The sequence below is a fragment of the Lithobates pipiens genome, unplaced genomic scaffold (genome assembly GCF_037356315.1).
Source record: "Lithobates pipiens isolate NorthernLeopardFrog02 unplaced genomic scaffold, aLitPip1_a1.2 Scaffold_25, whole genome shotgun sequence".
Classification (NCBI taxonomy): domain Eukaryota; kingdom Metazoa; phylum Chordata; class Amphibia; order Anura; family Ranidae; genus Lithobates; species Lithobates pipiens.
In genome coordinates this window covers 82,532,274-82,548,541 of record NW_027507787.1, presented here as the reverse complement: position 1 = coordinate 82,548,541, position 16,268 = coordinate 82,532,274, and the positions used below count along the sequence as shown (strand labels likewise).

The following is a 16,268-nucleotide window of genomic DNA, read 5'->3' as shown; positions in this document are numbered from 1 at the left end:
ACATGTGGAGGCTTTTTTATATTACATGGTTTACCGGAATGCTTAAAATTATCGAATGGGTGGCAATCCTATCACAAGGTGGTGAAGTGAGACCTTCCAAGCTGCCTCTGTAATCAATATTTGGATTACCAATGCCTTATTGACTCAGTACTATGGTATCTGAGTCCATTAGATCCGGTAAGCACAAAATCCCATCCTTGGTAGTGGATGCCTACTTATTGGTGTTATATATGGACTGTTATCATTACCATCCATAACTACTTTGATCACACTGGAACTTCTACAACCTCTTTGTACTTTCTTCAATATATATAAATTTTATATATTTTTTCTATTTTTTCTTTCTTTGTAATTTTCTGCACTGTGCACTTTATATCCATATGTTATATGGTCTTGTGAGATTATCATTGTTATGTCACTTATTACAATCTAAGCGCTGCACTTTTTATATATATATATATATATATATATATATAGCACTTACCCCTGAAGGAGCGGCTGGTTTAATTGGGCTTACCGTTACCTTCTTGAACTCGTGTACTACGTCTAGGGGTTTCCCGAGGTATATGGCCCAAAGAACTGCAGAAACTGACACTGGATCCAATTTTAGGATATTTATTTAACCACAAGTAGACAGAACAGTCTCTCAATGAAGGGTAGAGTGTTAGGTAAGAAGTTCAGGTACTCTTGGAACTGCTAAAGATAGGAACCCTCTCACTATAGAAATCCAGAGAATTGCCACCCACAACTGGATTCTCACAGCTACAGGATAGACCGCATCTCAATAGGCCTAGCAGCCGGTAGAGTGTTTGAGTAAAGTAAAGCCTTTGCCACAGACTTCATATAGAACACTTGAACAAAAGTCTCTGCCCCAGACTTGGATGTAGAACACTTGTGAATAAAGTCTCTGCCACAGACTTGATGTAGAACACTTGTGAATAAATTCTCTGCCACAGACTTGATGTAACTGAAGGATGTAGATAAACTTAGAACGCTATCATATGGTACCAGTATCTCACAGCCGGTCCGGCGATACCGTATGAGTGTAGATTTGTTGGTGTCTTTCAACTGAGCCTCCAGGCTCTTTCTGAGAAGCCAGCCTTAAGCGTGGCCTTCTCCTAAATAGTCCTCCCCTGGTTGCTTCTCCAGTTGCTGGGCCTCTCCACAAATGAGACGGCACCGGACCACCTTTGAATCCTCTTTCCAGTTACTTTGCCTCGGGCTAGCCAGCCCCAAGACTCGGAATTGGATGGATCCCCACCCCAGGCCATGAGGGCCATGGGGGCTGGTCAGGAGGACCAGGACCAAACAGACAGAAAGATCTTCTGGACCTGTACCCAGAAGCATGTGATGTCAGTACCTTAAGTACCCTCTCCCAGAATGCACAGCAAGATGATAGTCCCACTGGGCTGGTTCCGAGAAAGAATGTCACTCAATGCGCCTAGCTAAACTGCGTTCTCACACTTGCCAGTAGTGACAGCGACACCTGTGGCCAAGCAGAACCCAGTGCAGTCCAGCTAAACTGGTACTGAAACCATAATTTGGTGTAATTGACCCTAAAACCCAACTGTGGCTTTAAGAATTTTAAATAGAAAAAAACACATAGCACGTGCTCTTCAGGAGCCGGCGCTATATATATTTGATCACAATGCTTTGTCTATTGTAGTGCTGGCAGCTACAAGAAACTTATATTCATTTACTGCGGTATTTCTTACCATACGAGCAGAAAAGATGACTAAGTGCCCAAAAATGCACAAAAAAGTGCAAAAAAACTTGAAAAGGCAGACAAAAGCTCAAATGAGCTTGGAAAAAAAATGAGCTGAGGGGAGGGTTTGTGAATGCTCAAAGAAGCGTAAGGAAAATGCGCAAAAGAACACAAAAAAGCACAAGCTTTGTAAAGCTTTTAGGCAGAGTAATAAAAGCTCAAATGCCTGCAAAAGCAGATTTTTTTTGAGCTGCAGTGTGCATGATTCCTAAGGTAGCATGTCAGCTGAAACAGCTAATGTTCAGAATAAATTGGCTTACACAGTTCTACGTAAAGCTGGCTGTAGATGGATATATATTTTTTTTCCGTTCATCCAGATTCCTCCATCCACACAAGTGGAATGGTAGGAGGAGTGCCCCTTACCTGGACATTGTATTCTGACAGAAGGATTCACCGCTGTCAGAATTTTCTATTCCGTGGCTACAGATGCTGATTGACAAGTTTCCCAGCATGTCAATTGGTCAACTTCTGTTGAGCAGGGACAGCTACACACTGATTGAAATTTGGATGGTCTCTGCTGAACTTGCCAAATTTTGATCCATCTATGGCCAGCTTAAGGCAGAATACAAATATTTTTATGACAAAATGTCTGAAAGAAAGATTTACTGCTATTATAGGGCAATACAATCTGGTCTTAGTTCAAACTTTGATAAACAGTGCTTAGTTTATAGTCATAGATTGCTGTCACATTAATGGATGTTAAAGCATTAGTCCACTTGTATTGGACTTTAACCACTTGCCGCCCGCCCTATAACAGAAACACGGCGGCAAAGTGGTTTCAAAATCCTGACCGGACGTGAGTAGAGGAGAGCCAATCGGCTGCTCCTCTGACAGGGAGGGTCTATGCTGATCGATTATCAGCGCAGCCCCCCCGAGGATGCCCACACTGGACCACCAGGGACGCCACTAGACCACCAGGGATGCCCAGCACAAGGTATGCCACCCTAGACCACCAGGGATTCCAGTCAGTGCCCACAATGGATGCCAATCAGTGCCCACAATGGGCATCACTGATTGGCATGCATTATTGTTTGGCACTGATTGGCATCCATTAGTACAGTATAATACAATACAATGCCGCCTATCAGTGCCCATCTGTGCCGCCTATCAGTGCCCATCTGTGCCGCCTATCAGCGCCCATCTGTGCCGCCTATCAGTGCCCATCCGTGCCACCTATCAGTGCCCATCCATGCCCATCTGTGCCGCCTATCCATGCCCATCTGTACCGCCTATCCATGCCCATCCATGCCGCCTATCCATGCCAATCCGTGCCAGCTATCAGTGCCAATTTGTGCCACCTATCAGTGCCCATCCGTGTTGCCCAACAGTGCCACCTATCAGTGCCCATCAGTGACGCCTATCAGTGCCACATAATGTCCATCAATGCCACCTCATCAGTGCCACTTCATTGGTGCCACCTCATTGGTGCCCATCAGTGCCGCCTTGTCAGTGCCCATCAGTGAAGGAGAAAACTTACTTATTTACAAAGTTTTGAAACTGAAACAAAAAAAAACATATTTTTTTTCAAAATTTTCGGTATTTTTTTATTTGTTTAGCAAAAAATAAAAACTGTAGGGGTGATCAAATACCACCAAAAGAAAGCTCTATTTGTGGGAAAAAAATTATAAAAATTTCATTTGGGTACAGTGTAGCATGACGGCGCAATTGTCATTCAAAGTGCGACAGCGCTGAAAGCTCAAAATTGGTCTGGGCAGCATGATGTTTAAGTGCCCAGTATTGAAGTGGTTAAGTATGGCTGTGCTTTCTGTAATTTTTACATTTTCTTTCAGGCTGGACAGTATAGCTCTTGTAATTCTTCCGGCCTGCTGTGGTTCTCGGACATGGAAGTCAAACTTTTGTTTGTTTGCCCCTCCTGCCTCCTTGCCTTTCACAGAACACTTTGGAGGAAATTTGCTAAAACTGAAGCTATGACAATAAAACCTGGAAGCTGATTGGTTTCTATGCAGAGCTGCACCAGATATTGCACGCTCCAGTTTTAGTAAGAAAAATCTTATGTGCCAAAAATTCATTTATATAAAGTGTCCTGTGCTTCAAAGAAATGTAAAAATATGCATAACTTATCACAGTAATAATAATTAAAGTGATTGTAAAGGTTTTTCTTTTTGTTTTTTTAAATAACAAACATGTTATACTTACCTGCTCTGTGCAAGGATTTTTTTTTGTTTACAAACGATTTTTATTATTTGTAAGGTCAGAGTATAAAACAGTTAAGTGAAGGTACAGGTATAAAAGTATATGATAATAACAATAAATGTAGTACAGGAATATAACAAGGATTATGGTTGAATGAATAATAGAAAAGAATCTGTAAATTTGCACATTGTTGTATTATTGGCTATATGTAAGTGGTAGAGGTGGGAAGGGTTATATAGTAATTGATACTTGAATGTTGCGGCGGGGGGGTGGAAGATAGTAAAAAGCTGAGCCTAGGTTCCCCTTTTCTCACCCCATACCTCCCATTCTCTCTTAAATTAAAAGAGCGGTATCCCATAGCATCCAATTCTTTTGGTAAAGGGGCATTGAGTCGTATAGCATGTGGTGAATTCTTTCTGAAAGTTTGATGTTCATCATGCGGTTGAGGATTTGTGGCCAAGGTACCGTAGTGGAGCGCCAATTAAAGGCTATGGCCCAATGTATTGTGCTTAGGAATGTATGGATTAGGGTAATGTTGTTCTTTGGGATATCTTGTATAGGGAAGAATAGGAGACATATTTGGGGCGTAAGAGAGAGCTTTTTACCGGCTATTTTTTCTATAACTTTGCTGGCCTTATGCCAAATGTTTTTTATGTGAGGGCAATCCCAATAGATATGTAATAGGGTTCCCTGGGAGGGGCAACCCCTAAAGCAGAGAGGAGAAATTGAGGGATAGAAAGTGTTAAGTTTGGCAGGGGTAAGGTACCATCTATGTAACAATTTGATGGAAGATTCTCTAATTGAGGTTGTTTTTGTGCATTTATGTAGGTTTGTAATGATAGAGTCCCACTGCTCAGAAGTATATGTGGTATTTAGGTCAGATTCCCACTGTAGCATGGGGAGTGTTTTCTCAGGCATATTGGACTCGTTTAAGCACTTATAAATCTTGGATATTATGCCCCTATCTCGAGGGAAGGAAATGCAAATTTGCTCGAATTGTGTGTAAGGGGGGTGGAGTGTGAGTGAATAAAATTTCTGATAGAAGTGTTTTATATTGGTATAGTTCTCTAATTCCGAGGGTGGGAGATCATATCTTATTTGTAGACTAGTGAAGGTGAGGAATGAGTTATTGTGAGAGAGTGATTTCAGGTGCGTTAGATTATGTAGCTTCCAATGAGATAGAGAATTATGATCTTGGGCTCTTTCTGGGGGGGAAAAGCGAGGGTCGCCTAGAAAGGAAGCAAGGGGGGGAGTATCAGAGGATAATTTAAATTTAGTGACCTGTTTATTCCATAGTTGAAGAGTGTGAGTGACGATAGAGTTTAAATGCCTTAGTTTCTGTGGAGGAATAGATTTGGACCAGAGGAGTCCTTGTAGATTATAGGGTAGGATAGATTCTTCCTCAAAGCGAAGCCAAGGGATATGAGGTGAATGGGCATACCATTGAGCTAATTGGGTGAATCTGGCCGAAAGATAATATTGCCAGAGGTTAGGGATACCTAGACCTCCCTTTATTTGGGGTCTAAACATAAGAGAATTGCTAAATCTATTTTTTTTGTTAAGCCAAATAAATTTATTGATGTCCCTTTGTAGGGAGTCTAATGTTTTTTTAGCTAATGCAATGGGAAGAGCTCTAAAAAAAAACAATAATTTTGGTAAAATCATCATTTTCACGGCAACTATTCTGCCCGAGAATGAGATGTGGTATGACGACCAAAGTTTAAGTAGATTTTTAATCTTGTTGATTAATGAGGGGTAGTTTGCTTGGTATAGTGATTTATATAATGGTGTAATCTGTATACCTAAATATCTGAATGAGTCCTCATTCCAGTTAAATGAGAAATTGTCTTTAAGCAAAGAAATTAAGGTTGGGGGAATGTTAATCGGTAAAGCCGAGCACTTGGACAAGTTTACACAAAGACCTGTCAAGTCATGAAAGATGTCTAGGGTTTTTGTAAGGTTGGGAAGAGAGATGAGAGGGTCGGTTATAAACAGAAGCACGTCATCAGCATAAAGACTTAATTTATATTCTCTGGTTCCTTTGGAGTATCCTTTAATATCTAGGTTGTTTCTGATAGCGCAGGCTAGGGGTTCTATTGCAAGTGCGAAAAGTAGAGGGGAAAGGGGACATCCCTGTCTTGTGCCTTTGGTCAGGGGGAAGAATTCAGAATTGTTGCCAGGGAGTTTAATACGTGTTTGTGGGTTGTGATACAGAGCCTTAAATCCATGAACGAAGTTATTGTTAATGCCATATTTGGGAAGTAGAATGTCTAGATATGACCAGGATACGCTATCAAAAGCTTTGTGTATATCTAGGCTAAGTAGTAGAGTGGGTTTGGAATGTAAATTGGAATCTTGAATAATATTTGAGGTCAATCTTATGTTATCTGTAATTTGCCTGTTTGGAATGAAGCCTGTTTGATCAGGGTCGACTAAAGGAGAGATAACTCTGGATAGTCTATCTGCCAAGATACGACCAAATATTTTCAAGTCATTATCTATCACTGATATTGGGCGGTAGTTTTGGGGGGCCGTATGGTCTTTATTTGGTTTGGGAAGAAGGGACATGTTGGCTAAGAGCATCTCAGATGGAAATTGGGCGCCTTGTAAAATATTGTTATATAGTTTAGTAAGGTGTGGAGTAATAATAGAGGAAAATTTTTTGTAATATGACGTGGAAAAGCCGTCTGGGCCAGGGGCTGTGGATATCTTTAAAGTGCCAATGATTTTATTGATTTCAGTGTCAGTGCAAGGGGCATTGAGAGATTCAACTTGTTCCGTGGAGAGGGTAGGTAGTGTAATGTCATTAAGCCAATCTAAAGAGGTTTGATTAGGAGAGGGTTGTGGAGTAGAGAGGAGATTTTTATAGTAGTCTAAAAACAGTTTCATGACTTCTTTGGGGTGAGACACTGTGTTTCCAGATGTATTTCTTAATTTATATGTGTGGGGTGGTTTCATGGATTGATTTAATTTTCTAGCGAACATAGTGGAATATGAATTACTGTTGAGTAGAAATCTAGCTTTAGACCATCTAAGGGCTTTTTCAGTATCAGAGGTTAATAATGAGTCTAAAGTTGTACGTTTCTCCTGGATTTGTTTAAGAAGGTCGCTAGACGGGTTCTGGTTATTTCTATGATATAGATGGTCTAGATCCTTTGTGAGGGACCTGATGTCTGCTAGCTTGGACTTGTTTTTGAATGAGGCGATATTAATCAAATGGCCTCTAATCACCGCCTTATGTGCCATCCAAACATTTGAAGGAGACATGTCCGGTGTTATATTATTTGCAAAATATTGCTCAAGGTGAGATCGAATTTGCTGGATGCATAAAGGGTCAGTAAGTATAGAGTCGTTAATTCGCCATGAATGTGTAGTTTTGGCTAGACCTATGCAAGAGGTGTCAAAAGAAACTATGTGGTGATCCGACCAGGAGCATGTGTGGATGTCAGCCTTGGAGGAGTTGGCAAGTAGGATTGGGGAGCAGAAGATATAGTCTAGACGGGCGAAGCTGTTGTGTGGGTGGGAATAAAATGTGTAGGATTTGATGCCAACATTGTGTGCTCTCCAAGAGTCTATTAATTGGTGGTTATATAATAATTTATTAAGAGACTTGGGGAAGGCTTTTGAAGATGGGACAACTCTACTTCTGTCAAGGGCAGAATGGGCAGCTAGATTGAAATCACCTCCCACAATTAAGTGCGTGGAGTGATATTTATCCAGAGTGTCAAAAAATGTATTGAAAAAGTTTGAATGGGCGTTATTGGGAGCATAAATCGAAGCGATGGTGATGGAGCGGCCCTTAATTGAGCCTTTCAGAATTAGATAACGACTATCAGGGTCTTTATAGAGACTCTGAATTTCAAAAACTACTGAGTTTCTAATGAATATGGCGGCTCCTCTAGATTTCGTGTTGTAGGTAGTACAGTAATATTGACTAAAGCTTTTGTCAAAAAATTTGGGGTGTTTTTCTGTAGCAAAATGGGTTTCTTGCATTAAGATTATGTCCGCCCCCAATCTTTTGTAGTGGCGAAAGGCTTTCTTCCTCTTATGAGGTGAGTTAATGCCCTGGGCATTGTGAGAGATCACCCTGAGACCCATTGTGAAGGCATTAATAGACTACAGAGGTTATTAAATAGTGGCAGGGGGTCATGGGGCCCAGGAATTGATCTGAGGCTGAGTTGATTTGATATTGGTGATGTGGTTGATTCCTTCAACAAGGTGTAAAGCAAGATGGAGATACTACCTAGCGAAGGGAGGAATTCTGTGGTAACTATGTGGCCGACTGTGATATCAAGTGTATATATTAAATACTTCATCAAAACCTTGTGTATGTATATTCTAGTTATTCTTTTAGTAAGAGATATATTGTACCTATACCCGTAAACAATGTACATATGGGTTCTTAAAGTGTAGAACCAAACAAATTCTAAGATCCTGAACAGTGTGAGTGCTACCCAGCATAAAATCTCACCATCATATTGCATTAAATAACGTAGAGAATATTTGTTTGACCTAATCAAATGTATCAGAACATAAAGTATAATACTGTAAATAAATGAATTATAGTCGTTAATAACATGGGGGTCAGTGTGAGAAGCACTAACTGACCAAAAAGAAAATTGCTGCGGACAATAATGTCCATAACTCACAAATGGAGCATCCTCCAAAAAAAAAATGGAAAGCAGGTTCATTAGTAGAAGTGTATCCACCAGGTGAATCATGCTTATGGAGTCCTTTGTGAGTAGGGGAACAAACTAGCAGAGGCGGAGAAGAACAGCCTCAGCGAGGATTTTATAAACTATAAAAAGAATAAACCAAAAGTGTGCTATTACCCTATGGAGAGAGGAAGAAAAGGGGAAGAGAAAAAAACAAAAAAAAATTATATCTTTATCTTTAGGAAATTCCCCTTCTCTTTCACCATACCACAGGTGCACAGTGTCATATAGAAACATGCATAGGGGGTTATATAAAACCAACTCGAAAAATCTTAACGGTGTGTAACTGCTAAATATAGATCATAATAATACAAATATTAAAATTTAGAATCATTTGGGCTATAAAGGTTATGTTTTAGGGACCAGTAGGGAATGGGGGAGAAAAAAAAAAAAAAAAAAAAAAAGGGAAGGAGGGGGATGTGATAAGTGTATACAAACACATGAAATCCCATAGAAAAGATTATGTAAATACCGAACTGATAATTTCTGAAGGAATAGAGCTGCTAAGTACCAATCGCAATAAGTCAAACTTTAGTACTTGCTGAATAAAAAACTGTAAAAGTTGGTCTTAGGATCAAGCGTAGAAAAAAAAAAAAAAAAGGGGGGGGGGGTTTCCACTGCTCCTGTAAAAGAATGGAGACAAAGCAGTCGGCAGAGCGTAAATATAGCTTCAGGGGTCTAAATTTCTGAGTGAGGGGCGCCATCTTCCTTGTCCTCGACGTGTGGCTGGGGTGGCCCAGATAGGTGAGGTATGAGGAGTAGAAGGTGGTCTTGCAACTGTGCCCGGGTCCAGGAGTCCCAACTTTACTAGAAGATCTTTGCCTTCTGATATGTTGAAGACTGTGTAGGTAGTACCATTGTGAGGGACTGTTAATTTAAATGGGAAACCCCACCGGTACCTGATATGAGCTGATTGTAATACCGATGTTATCTCTTTCATTTTGCGTCTCCTCTCCAGGGTGGCTTGTGAGATATCTGGGAATATTTGGATTTTTGAGCCATCTAATTCAATATTTTGCATGTTCCTAGATGCTCTAAGTATACTTTCTTTTACTATGAAGTCTTTCATGCAAAGTATAATGTCCCGTGAGGGTTTATCTGGGGGAGGCTTGGGACGCAGGGCCCTATGAATCCTATCACACGTGAATGAGGACGGAGGTAAATCTGGGAGGAGGTTGTGGAACAGCTTGGACACCGCAGGTAACAATTCCGTGACAGACTCTGGGATGCCACGAATCCGCAGGTTATTTCTGCGGTTGCGATTGTCCAAATCCTCCACTTGTGATTGTAAGTAAGAGTGGTTTTCTGCCAAGAGTTCAAAGTCCCTTCTAAGATCGTTGTGCGCGAGTGAGAGTTCGTCGTGTTTGGTTTCTAGAACATCTGTGCGATTTCCTAGAGTAGCAATTTCTTGAGTAAGTGTGTTTGTAGTCTTTTGGAGTTCGCACTGTATTTTGTCTACAAGTTTTTCGTAGATCTTGGTTAAACTGGAATCTAGGTCAGCCTTTGTGATCTGGGAGGGGAGATCGCTGATATTTTGTTTTGAAGGAGACTTTACTTGAGGGCCAGAAGCGGCCGTGCAGGGTTGCTCCTGTGATGAGCTGGTGCCTTTTTGAGCCATATTCCTTTGCTCTTTATTGCGTAGTGGGTATGTGGTTAATAAGTGCTGTTGCGCACGGCGATTGTTCGCCTTCCTGCCCGACGGCATGCACTAGTATGAAATGTATGGATTTTTATATGAAATATGACTATTAAAGGCAATAGAACACTATCTTTCGTATTGAATCCTCGCTGAATCAATGGGGTTATTGGATACGTATGCTGAACTGCATCGCGACTCGCAAGCGTCCCCTATTGTATGTGAATATATCTTCAGTTCATTTTATCTCACGGTCTCAGGGTTATAGCCTGTATCCGGATCATTGTGCGACTACATTTTGCCTGATGAGTATAGGGTAAGAACCAGTAGCCAGGGTTTGTGGTAAAACAGTCTGGGAGATGTAGAGTAATAGTGGTCACTGGTCGCAACACAAAAGGGAGTTCTCTCCAAGAAGATAAACTTGGGGGTTGCTCTTGGGGACCCACAGAGAGCAATTGCGGACTGTTATGGTGGCTGCAGCTGGTAGTAGGGATAGGGTAGGGAGGGGATGTGGACTTGTCTGCGCCTTGGCCCGGGAGAGCCCCCAAGGTGATGTATTGCTGTGATATATCAGGGAGAGGATCTGATTGTGATGGGGCAGAGGGGCTACAGGTGGATCAGGGTGTACCAAGATGGCCGCTTCTCACCTTGATGTTCAGATGTGATGCTCTGCTGTTGATCCTCCAGCCGACCTTGGGGTTCAAGGGAGATGAGATGCTGGACCTTTGGTGCGGGAGAGTTAAGGGGGGCCGCCGCAAACCCCACGGAGCACAGCAAATAGGCCTAGAGGAGGCCTGGTAGGCCGCAAAATGGTGGACGGCGCCTGAAGGCCTGATGTATGAGTGTGTCAGCAGCCTTAGGGCGCAGAGCCCCCTGATCACCTGTCGTGGTGCGGGCGCTGTTAGCAAAGGGTAGCTGTAGGTCCGGATAGTGGCTACAACAGGCTTGGAGTCTGCAGTAGGCCCCGATGGCCGCAGGATGGAGGCCGTGTGTTGGGGGATGGATCCGGCCGCGAGCCGGGGTGTAAAGTGAATGTGCCGTCCGGTGCCAAGAAGACCATCTGTCGTCAGGGGGCCGCCGCTGATGGTGAAGATCCCCGATGGTCCGGCCGAGCGGTGAAATCTAGCCCGGTGGACACGGAGGCCTCATAGGCCGCAAGATGGCGGCCGGAGGTCCGGAGAAGGCGCCGGCCGCGGGCCGAGTTAAAATGCGGGGCGGTAGGTAATTTGGCACTGATCGGGTCAGGGGAAGCCCGGACTACAGTGCGGTGGGTCTGTGAGCTCGAAGGGCTGTCCGATGGCGGTGGATGGCTCTGGATTAGGTCCGGGGTGAGGGAGCCTCTGCAAAGTGCGTCTGATGTCTTCTCCGTCCGGACACGCCCCCCTCTGTGCAAGGATTTTGCACAGAGAAGCTCTGATCCTCCTCTTCTGGGGTGCCACCGTGGTGCTCCTTGATCCTCCTCTTCATCGGGTGCCCCCACAGTAAGTCACTTTCCATGGGGGCACCCATGCGTGTGTGCTTACAAGTCCCGCGGCGTCCATTGACACACACAGCAGGATTCAGCCCCGTTCACCCCTCCCGTGTCACTGGATTTGATTGACAGCAGTGGAAGCCAATGGCCCCTGCTGCTATAAATCTATACAAAGAGGACAAAGGCAGCGGCTGGAGTCGCTGGGCTTGTGCACATTGTTGGAATGTACGGGCTCAAGTAAGAAAAAGGGAAGCTCTGGGGGACAGCTGCAGCACAGAAGATTTTTCACCTTCATGGATAAAAACTTGGAGACTTTACAATCCCTTTAACCAGTTCCCGACCGGTGCACGCTGATGTATGTCGGAAGAATGGCACGGACAGGCAAATGGGCGTACAGGTACATCCCTTTAAATTTGCAGACGGGCCGGCCGGGACCTCTGTGAGTCGGGTTGCGGGTCCAGCGGACTTGATCGCTGCGGGGATACCCACGATCATCTCATGGGGAGGAAGAACGGGGAGATGCTAATGTAAAAATGCATCTCCCCATTCTGCCTAGTGACAGTGTCACTGATCTCTGCTCCCTGTGATTGGGAGCAGAGATGAGTGATGTGTCACATGTAGCCACACCCCCCACAGTTAGAAACACGCCCCAGGACACACTTAACCCTTATCCTGCCCCCTAGGGGTTAACCCCTTCACCGCCAGTGTCATTTACACAGGAATCAATGCATTTGTATAGCACTGATTGCTGTATAAATGACAATGGTCCCAAAAATGACAGCCATAATGTCGCAGTCACAATAAAAATTGCAGATCGCCACCATTACTAATAAAAAAATGATTAATAAAAATGCCATAAAACTATCCTGTTTTTTAAACGCTATAACTTTTGCGCAAACCAATCAATAAACGCTTATTGCGATTTTTTTTTTACCAAAAATATGTAGAAGAATACGTATCGGCCTAAACTGAGGGAAAAAAAGTTTTTTTTTATATATTTTTGGGGGATATTTACTATAACAAAATGTAAAAAATAATGCGTTTTTTTTCAAAATTGTCGCTCTTTTTTTGTTTATAGTGCAAAAAATAAAAACCACAGGGATGATCAAATACCACCAAAAGAAAGCTCTATTTGTGGGCACAGCCGCAAAATTGTCAGTTAAAGTGACGCAGTACCGAATCGCAAAAAGTGCTCTGGTCAGGAAGGGGGTGTAAAATCTTCCGGGGCTGAAGCGGTTAATTTCATGTATAATGCAATCATATGTGCAATATGTCCATTGATCTTTATAATGTGTCCCATGCTTCAAACTGGTAAAAAAAAGGGCCAGTTAATGGGTAACTCTACGTTCATAGGAAAAAAATAGCAAATAGAAAAAAATAATATAGTATATACAATTGCGACACAAGTCATATTGTAATTGAATGTTATTAAATAATTTCCTTTACTTTTCAATCTGCAGCTCTGTAATTTTCTGTAAAGTGCAATGCAATATGGCAACCTGGAGGTGATCTGTATACAGAATGTGTACAGAACACCCCCTAGATCAGTGATGGCGAACCTTGGCACCCCAGATGTTTTGGAACTACATTTCCCATGATGCTCCACTACACTGAAGAATGCCTGAGCATCATGGGAAATGTAGTTCCAAAACATCTGGGGTGCCAAGGTTCGCCATCACTGCCCTAGATATATCATTTCCTGCTTGTGTGACTGGCTCACTGATTTTCCCAGAAGTCTGCACTGAGATACAAGTCAGATTTTTGGCACCCCTGAAACAAAAGTATCATTTTTGGTAAGATACCCTGAATAGGAAATAACGTCTAAAGCAAGGGTCTCAGACTGGAGGCCCTCCAGCTGTTGTGAAACTACAAGTCCCATAAGGCCTTGCAAGTCTGACAGTTACAAGGATATCAAACAAAATGGTAGCACACTGGAATCTTGGATAGCTTGATGGATACTTTATTGTCAAAGCCAGACACATGACAGGGAATGCAGTTAACGCATTTCACATGATTGTATCTTGCTTGATCACTTTTGTTTGACAAGCATGACTCCCACAGGAAGAGGCATGATGGGACTTGTAGTTTTGCAACAGCTGGGGGGCTGCCAGTTTGAGACCCCTGGTCTAAAGGGATGCAGACCCATACAATTTTCCTCCTTAGAGCCCTGCAAGTGCAGCAGCTGGTTGATAAATATAAAACCACTCCCATTAGACTCACTTGGCACATGGGCACAGAGAAACAAACAGTGTTTTCTTCAGAATTACAAACGGTAGGAGGAATCTGCAACAAAATTTGTTAAAATCCCTGGAATGTACATAGATCAGACAGAGGGGAATGTGGAAAGTGGAACTTCCGCTTTAAGCACTCCTCCCCCTTGACATGCCACATTTGGCATGTCTTTTTTGGGGGGGGAGTGTGTAACCATTTTTTCGTGGGACTTCCTGTCCCACTTCCTGCTTCCTATCTTCAGGTAAGTGTCGGTTTATTAAAAGTCAGCAGTTATGCTTTTTGTAGCCGCTGACTTTTAATAAACTAAAAAACAGGTGGAACTCCGCTTTGAACTGTGTTTTGGTGACATTTAACTTGCCAAAGCACTATGCAAGATTTTTCTTTTTTTACTTATGCCATTTTTTTTTGTCCTAAAATGGGTTTCACTGTTTTATCATGCTTTTTGAATTTTAGTCAGACTAGTCTCCTCAAGCCTCTTTTACCCACTTTAAATGCACTCACGCTAGGGTTGGCTGCACATCATTCCTCTGGACCACTTTACTGATGATGAAAATAGTGAACCAGGCCTGCACAATGTGTGTTTGAATGGCCTCTTGAAGTCCCCTCCGGGGGAGCATGTGACAAGTGACAATACAAGAGCACAAGTAGGAGGCAGCTGTCACACAATAATAAGAAGTGCCTAAACAAAGAATCTTTATGGCAGGATCAACGTGGGTCTTTTAATTTATGCTGCAGATTTAGAAATGTTTGAAAACACTTTTGAAAGTACATTAGCATGTTAAAGCTTATATGATTTTTGTGATTGGATTTACTGTATGAATTACTGTATACTGTTTGCTGTACTATAATAGATTTTGAAACATGAGAAAAGAATACTTAAGGAGAATACAATTTCCAAAATATGTAATGAATAATATATATATATATATATATTAAATACATATAAATTTTTACTTACCCCCATGATCTTAGTGTTGCAGCGAGCACAAGTTGGGGCAAAGAACTGCTCATAGCACCGTTCACAGTAAACGCCCTTCTGCTCCTCAACAAAACTCACATCAGCCAGGGATGTCTTGCAGTGGGCACAGTTAAACTCCTCAGGATGCCATGATCGACCCATTGCCACTAAGAAAGGTCCCCTATATTATAATCAGAAAGAAAAATATCACTATATTAATCAGTGTTTGGACCCAAAATGTTAAAGAAAATCTATCTATCTAAAAAAGATTGAACATTTAGATATAACGAACATGACCATCAACTTAAAAACAAAATTCCTCTAGTGCTGCATACACACGACCAAACTTTTCAACAGCAGGTCAGACGGAACGAATCCGTTGGAGAATTCGATCCTGTGTGGGCTCCCTTTGCTGTACAAAAATCTGACGGACTTTAGAAATAGAACCTGTTTCGGAAAAAAAGCGACACTAGGGCAGCTATTGGCTACTAGAAAAAAACTAGAGGAGAGACGCCTCTTGGCACAGCTTTAATATATAAAATAGTAGCACTCACATTTAGATGAGAAAAAGCAGGCATAGTATATTGAATGTCATGACGAGTATCCCAAAGTCCATGCTGTAAACATCATTGCTGATTGCTATTGACAGCTATTGGCTACTGGCTATGAACTTTCTTATTCTAGTCCGGTCGTATGTCATCACGTTGGAATCCGTCGGACTTTGGTGTGATTCTGTGTGGCCATGTCTGTTCATTCGGAAAGTCCGTCGGAACTCCACCGAAAGTCCGTCGGGAAGACCGTCAGACCTAGTCCGTCGAAAAGTCCAGTCGTGTGTACGTGACATAATACACAACTACTTACAGTATATGTCAATAGAAAGGGGTAATAATCCTTCCCCAGTTGACTTTTTTTCCATCTGGAGTACTGTTAATAGTTTCACCAGACAGGAAGTGAGGGGAAATTTCCAACAGCAAAACTGTTAAAAAAAAAAGAGAGTCTAAGCCCTTGTGCACACGGTCGGACATTCTGACAACCAAATCCGTTGGATTTTGTCCAACGGATTTTGTCCGACGGATTTTGTCCGAAACTGTTGCATACACACGGTCAGACAAAGTTGTCAGAAAATCGGATTGTACATAACGTGATGGCGTTATTTCGTTACGATGGGACTACATTCAGGCTAGTAGCCAATAGCTTTGGTCTAGGAATTTGATCTGAGCATGCGTGGCACTTTGTCCATCGGAGTAGGCTACACATGATCGGAGTATGTCCGATCGGAGCATGTTGTCGGAAAATTTTATAGACAAGTTGGAAAACTTGGTTCGTCGGATATTCCG

General features: G+C 42.4%; 1 protein-coding gene across 1 annotated transcript in view; it reads right to left on the bottom strand.

The window, feature by feature from the left end:
• The window catches only part of LOC143929764 (LIM domain-binding protein 3-like), a 110,561-nt gene that overhangs the window by 25,102 nt on the left and 69,191 nt on the right, over positions 1-16,268 (bottom strand). The window contains exon 8 of the mRNA XM_077453740.1: positions 14,932-15,112. Within this exon, the coding sequence (XP_077309866.1) occupies positions 14,932-15,112 (181 nt within the window). The remainder of the gene's footprint in view (positions 1-14,931; positions 15,113-16,268) is intronic.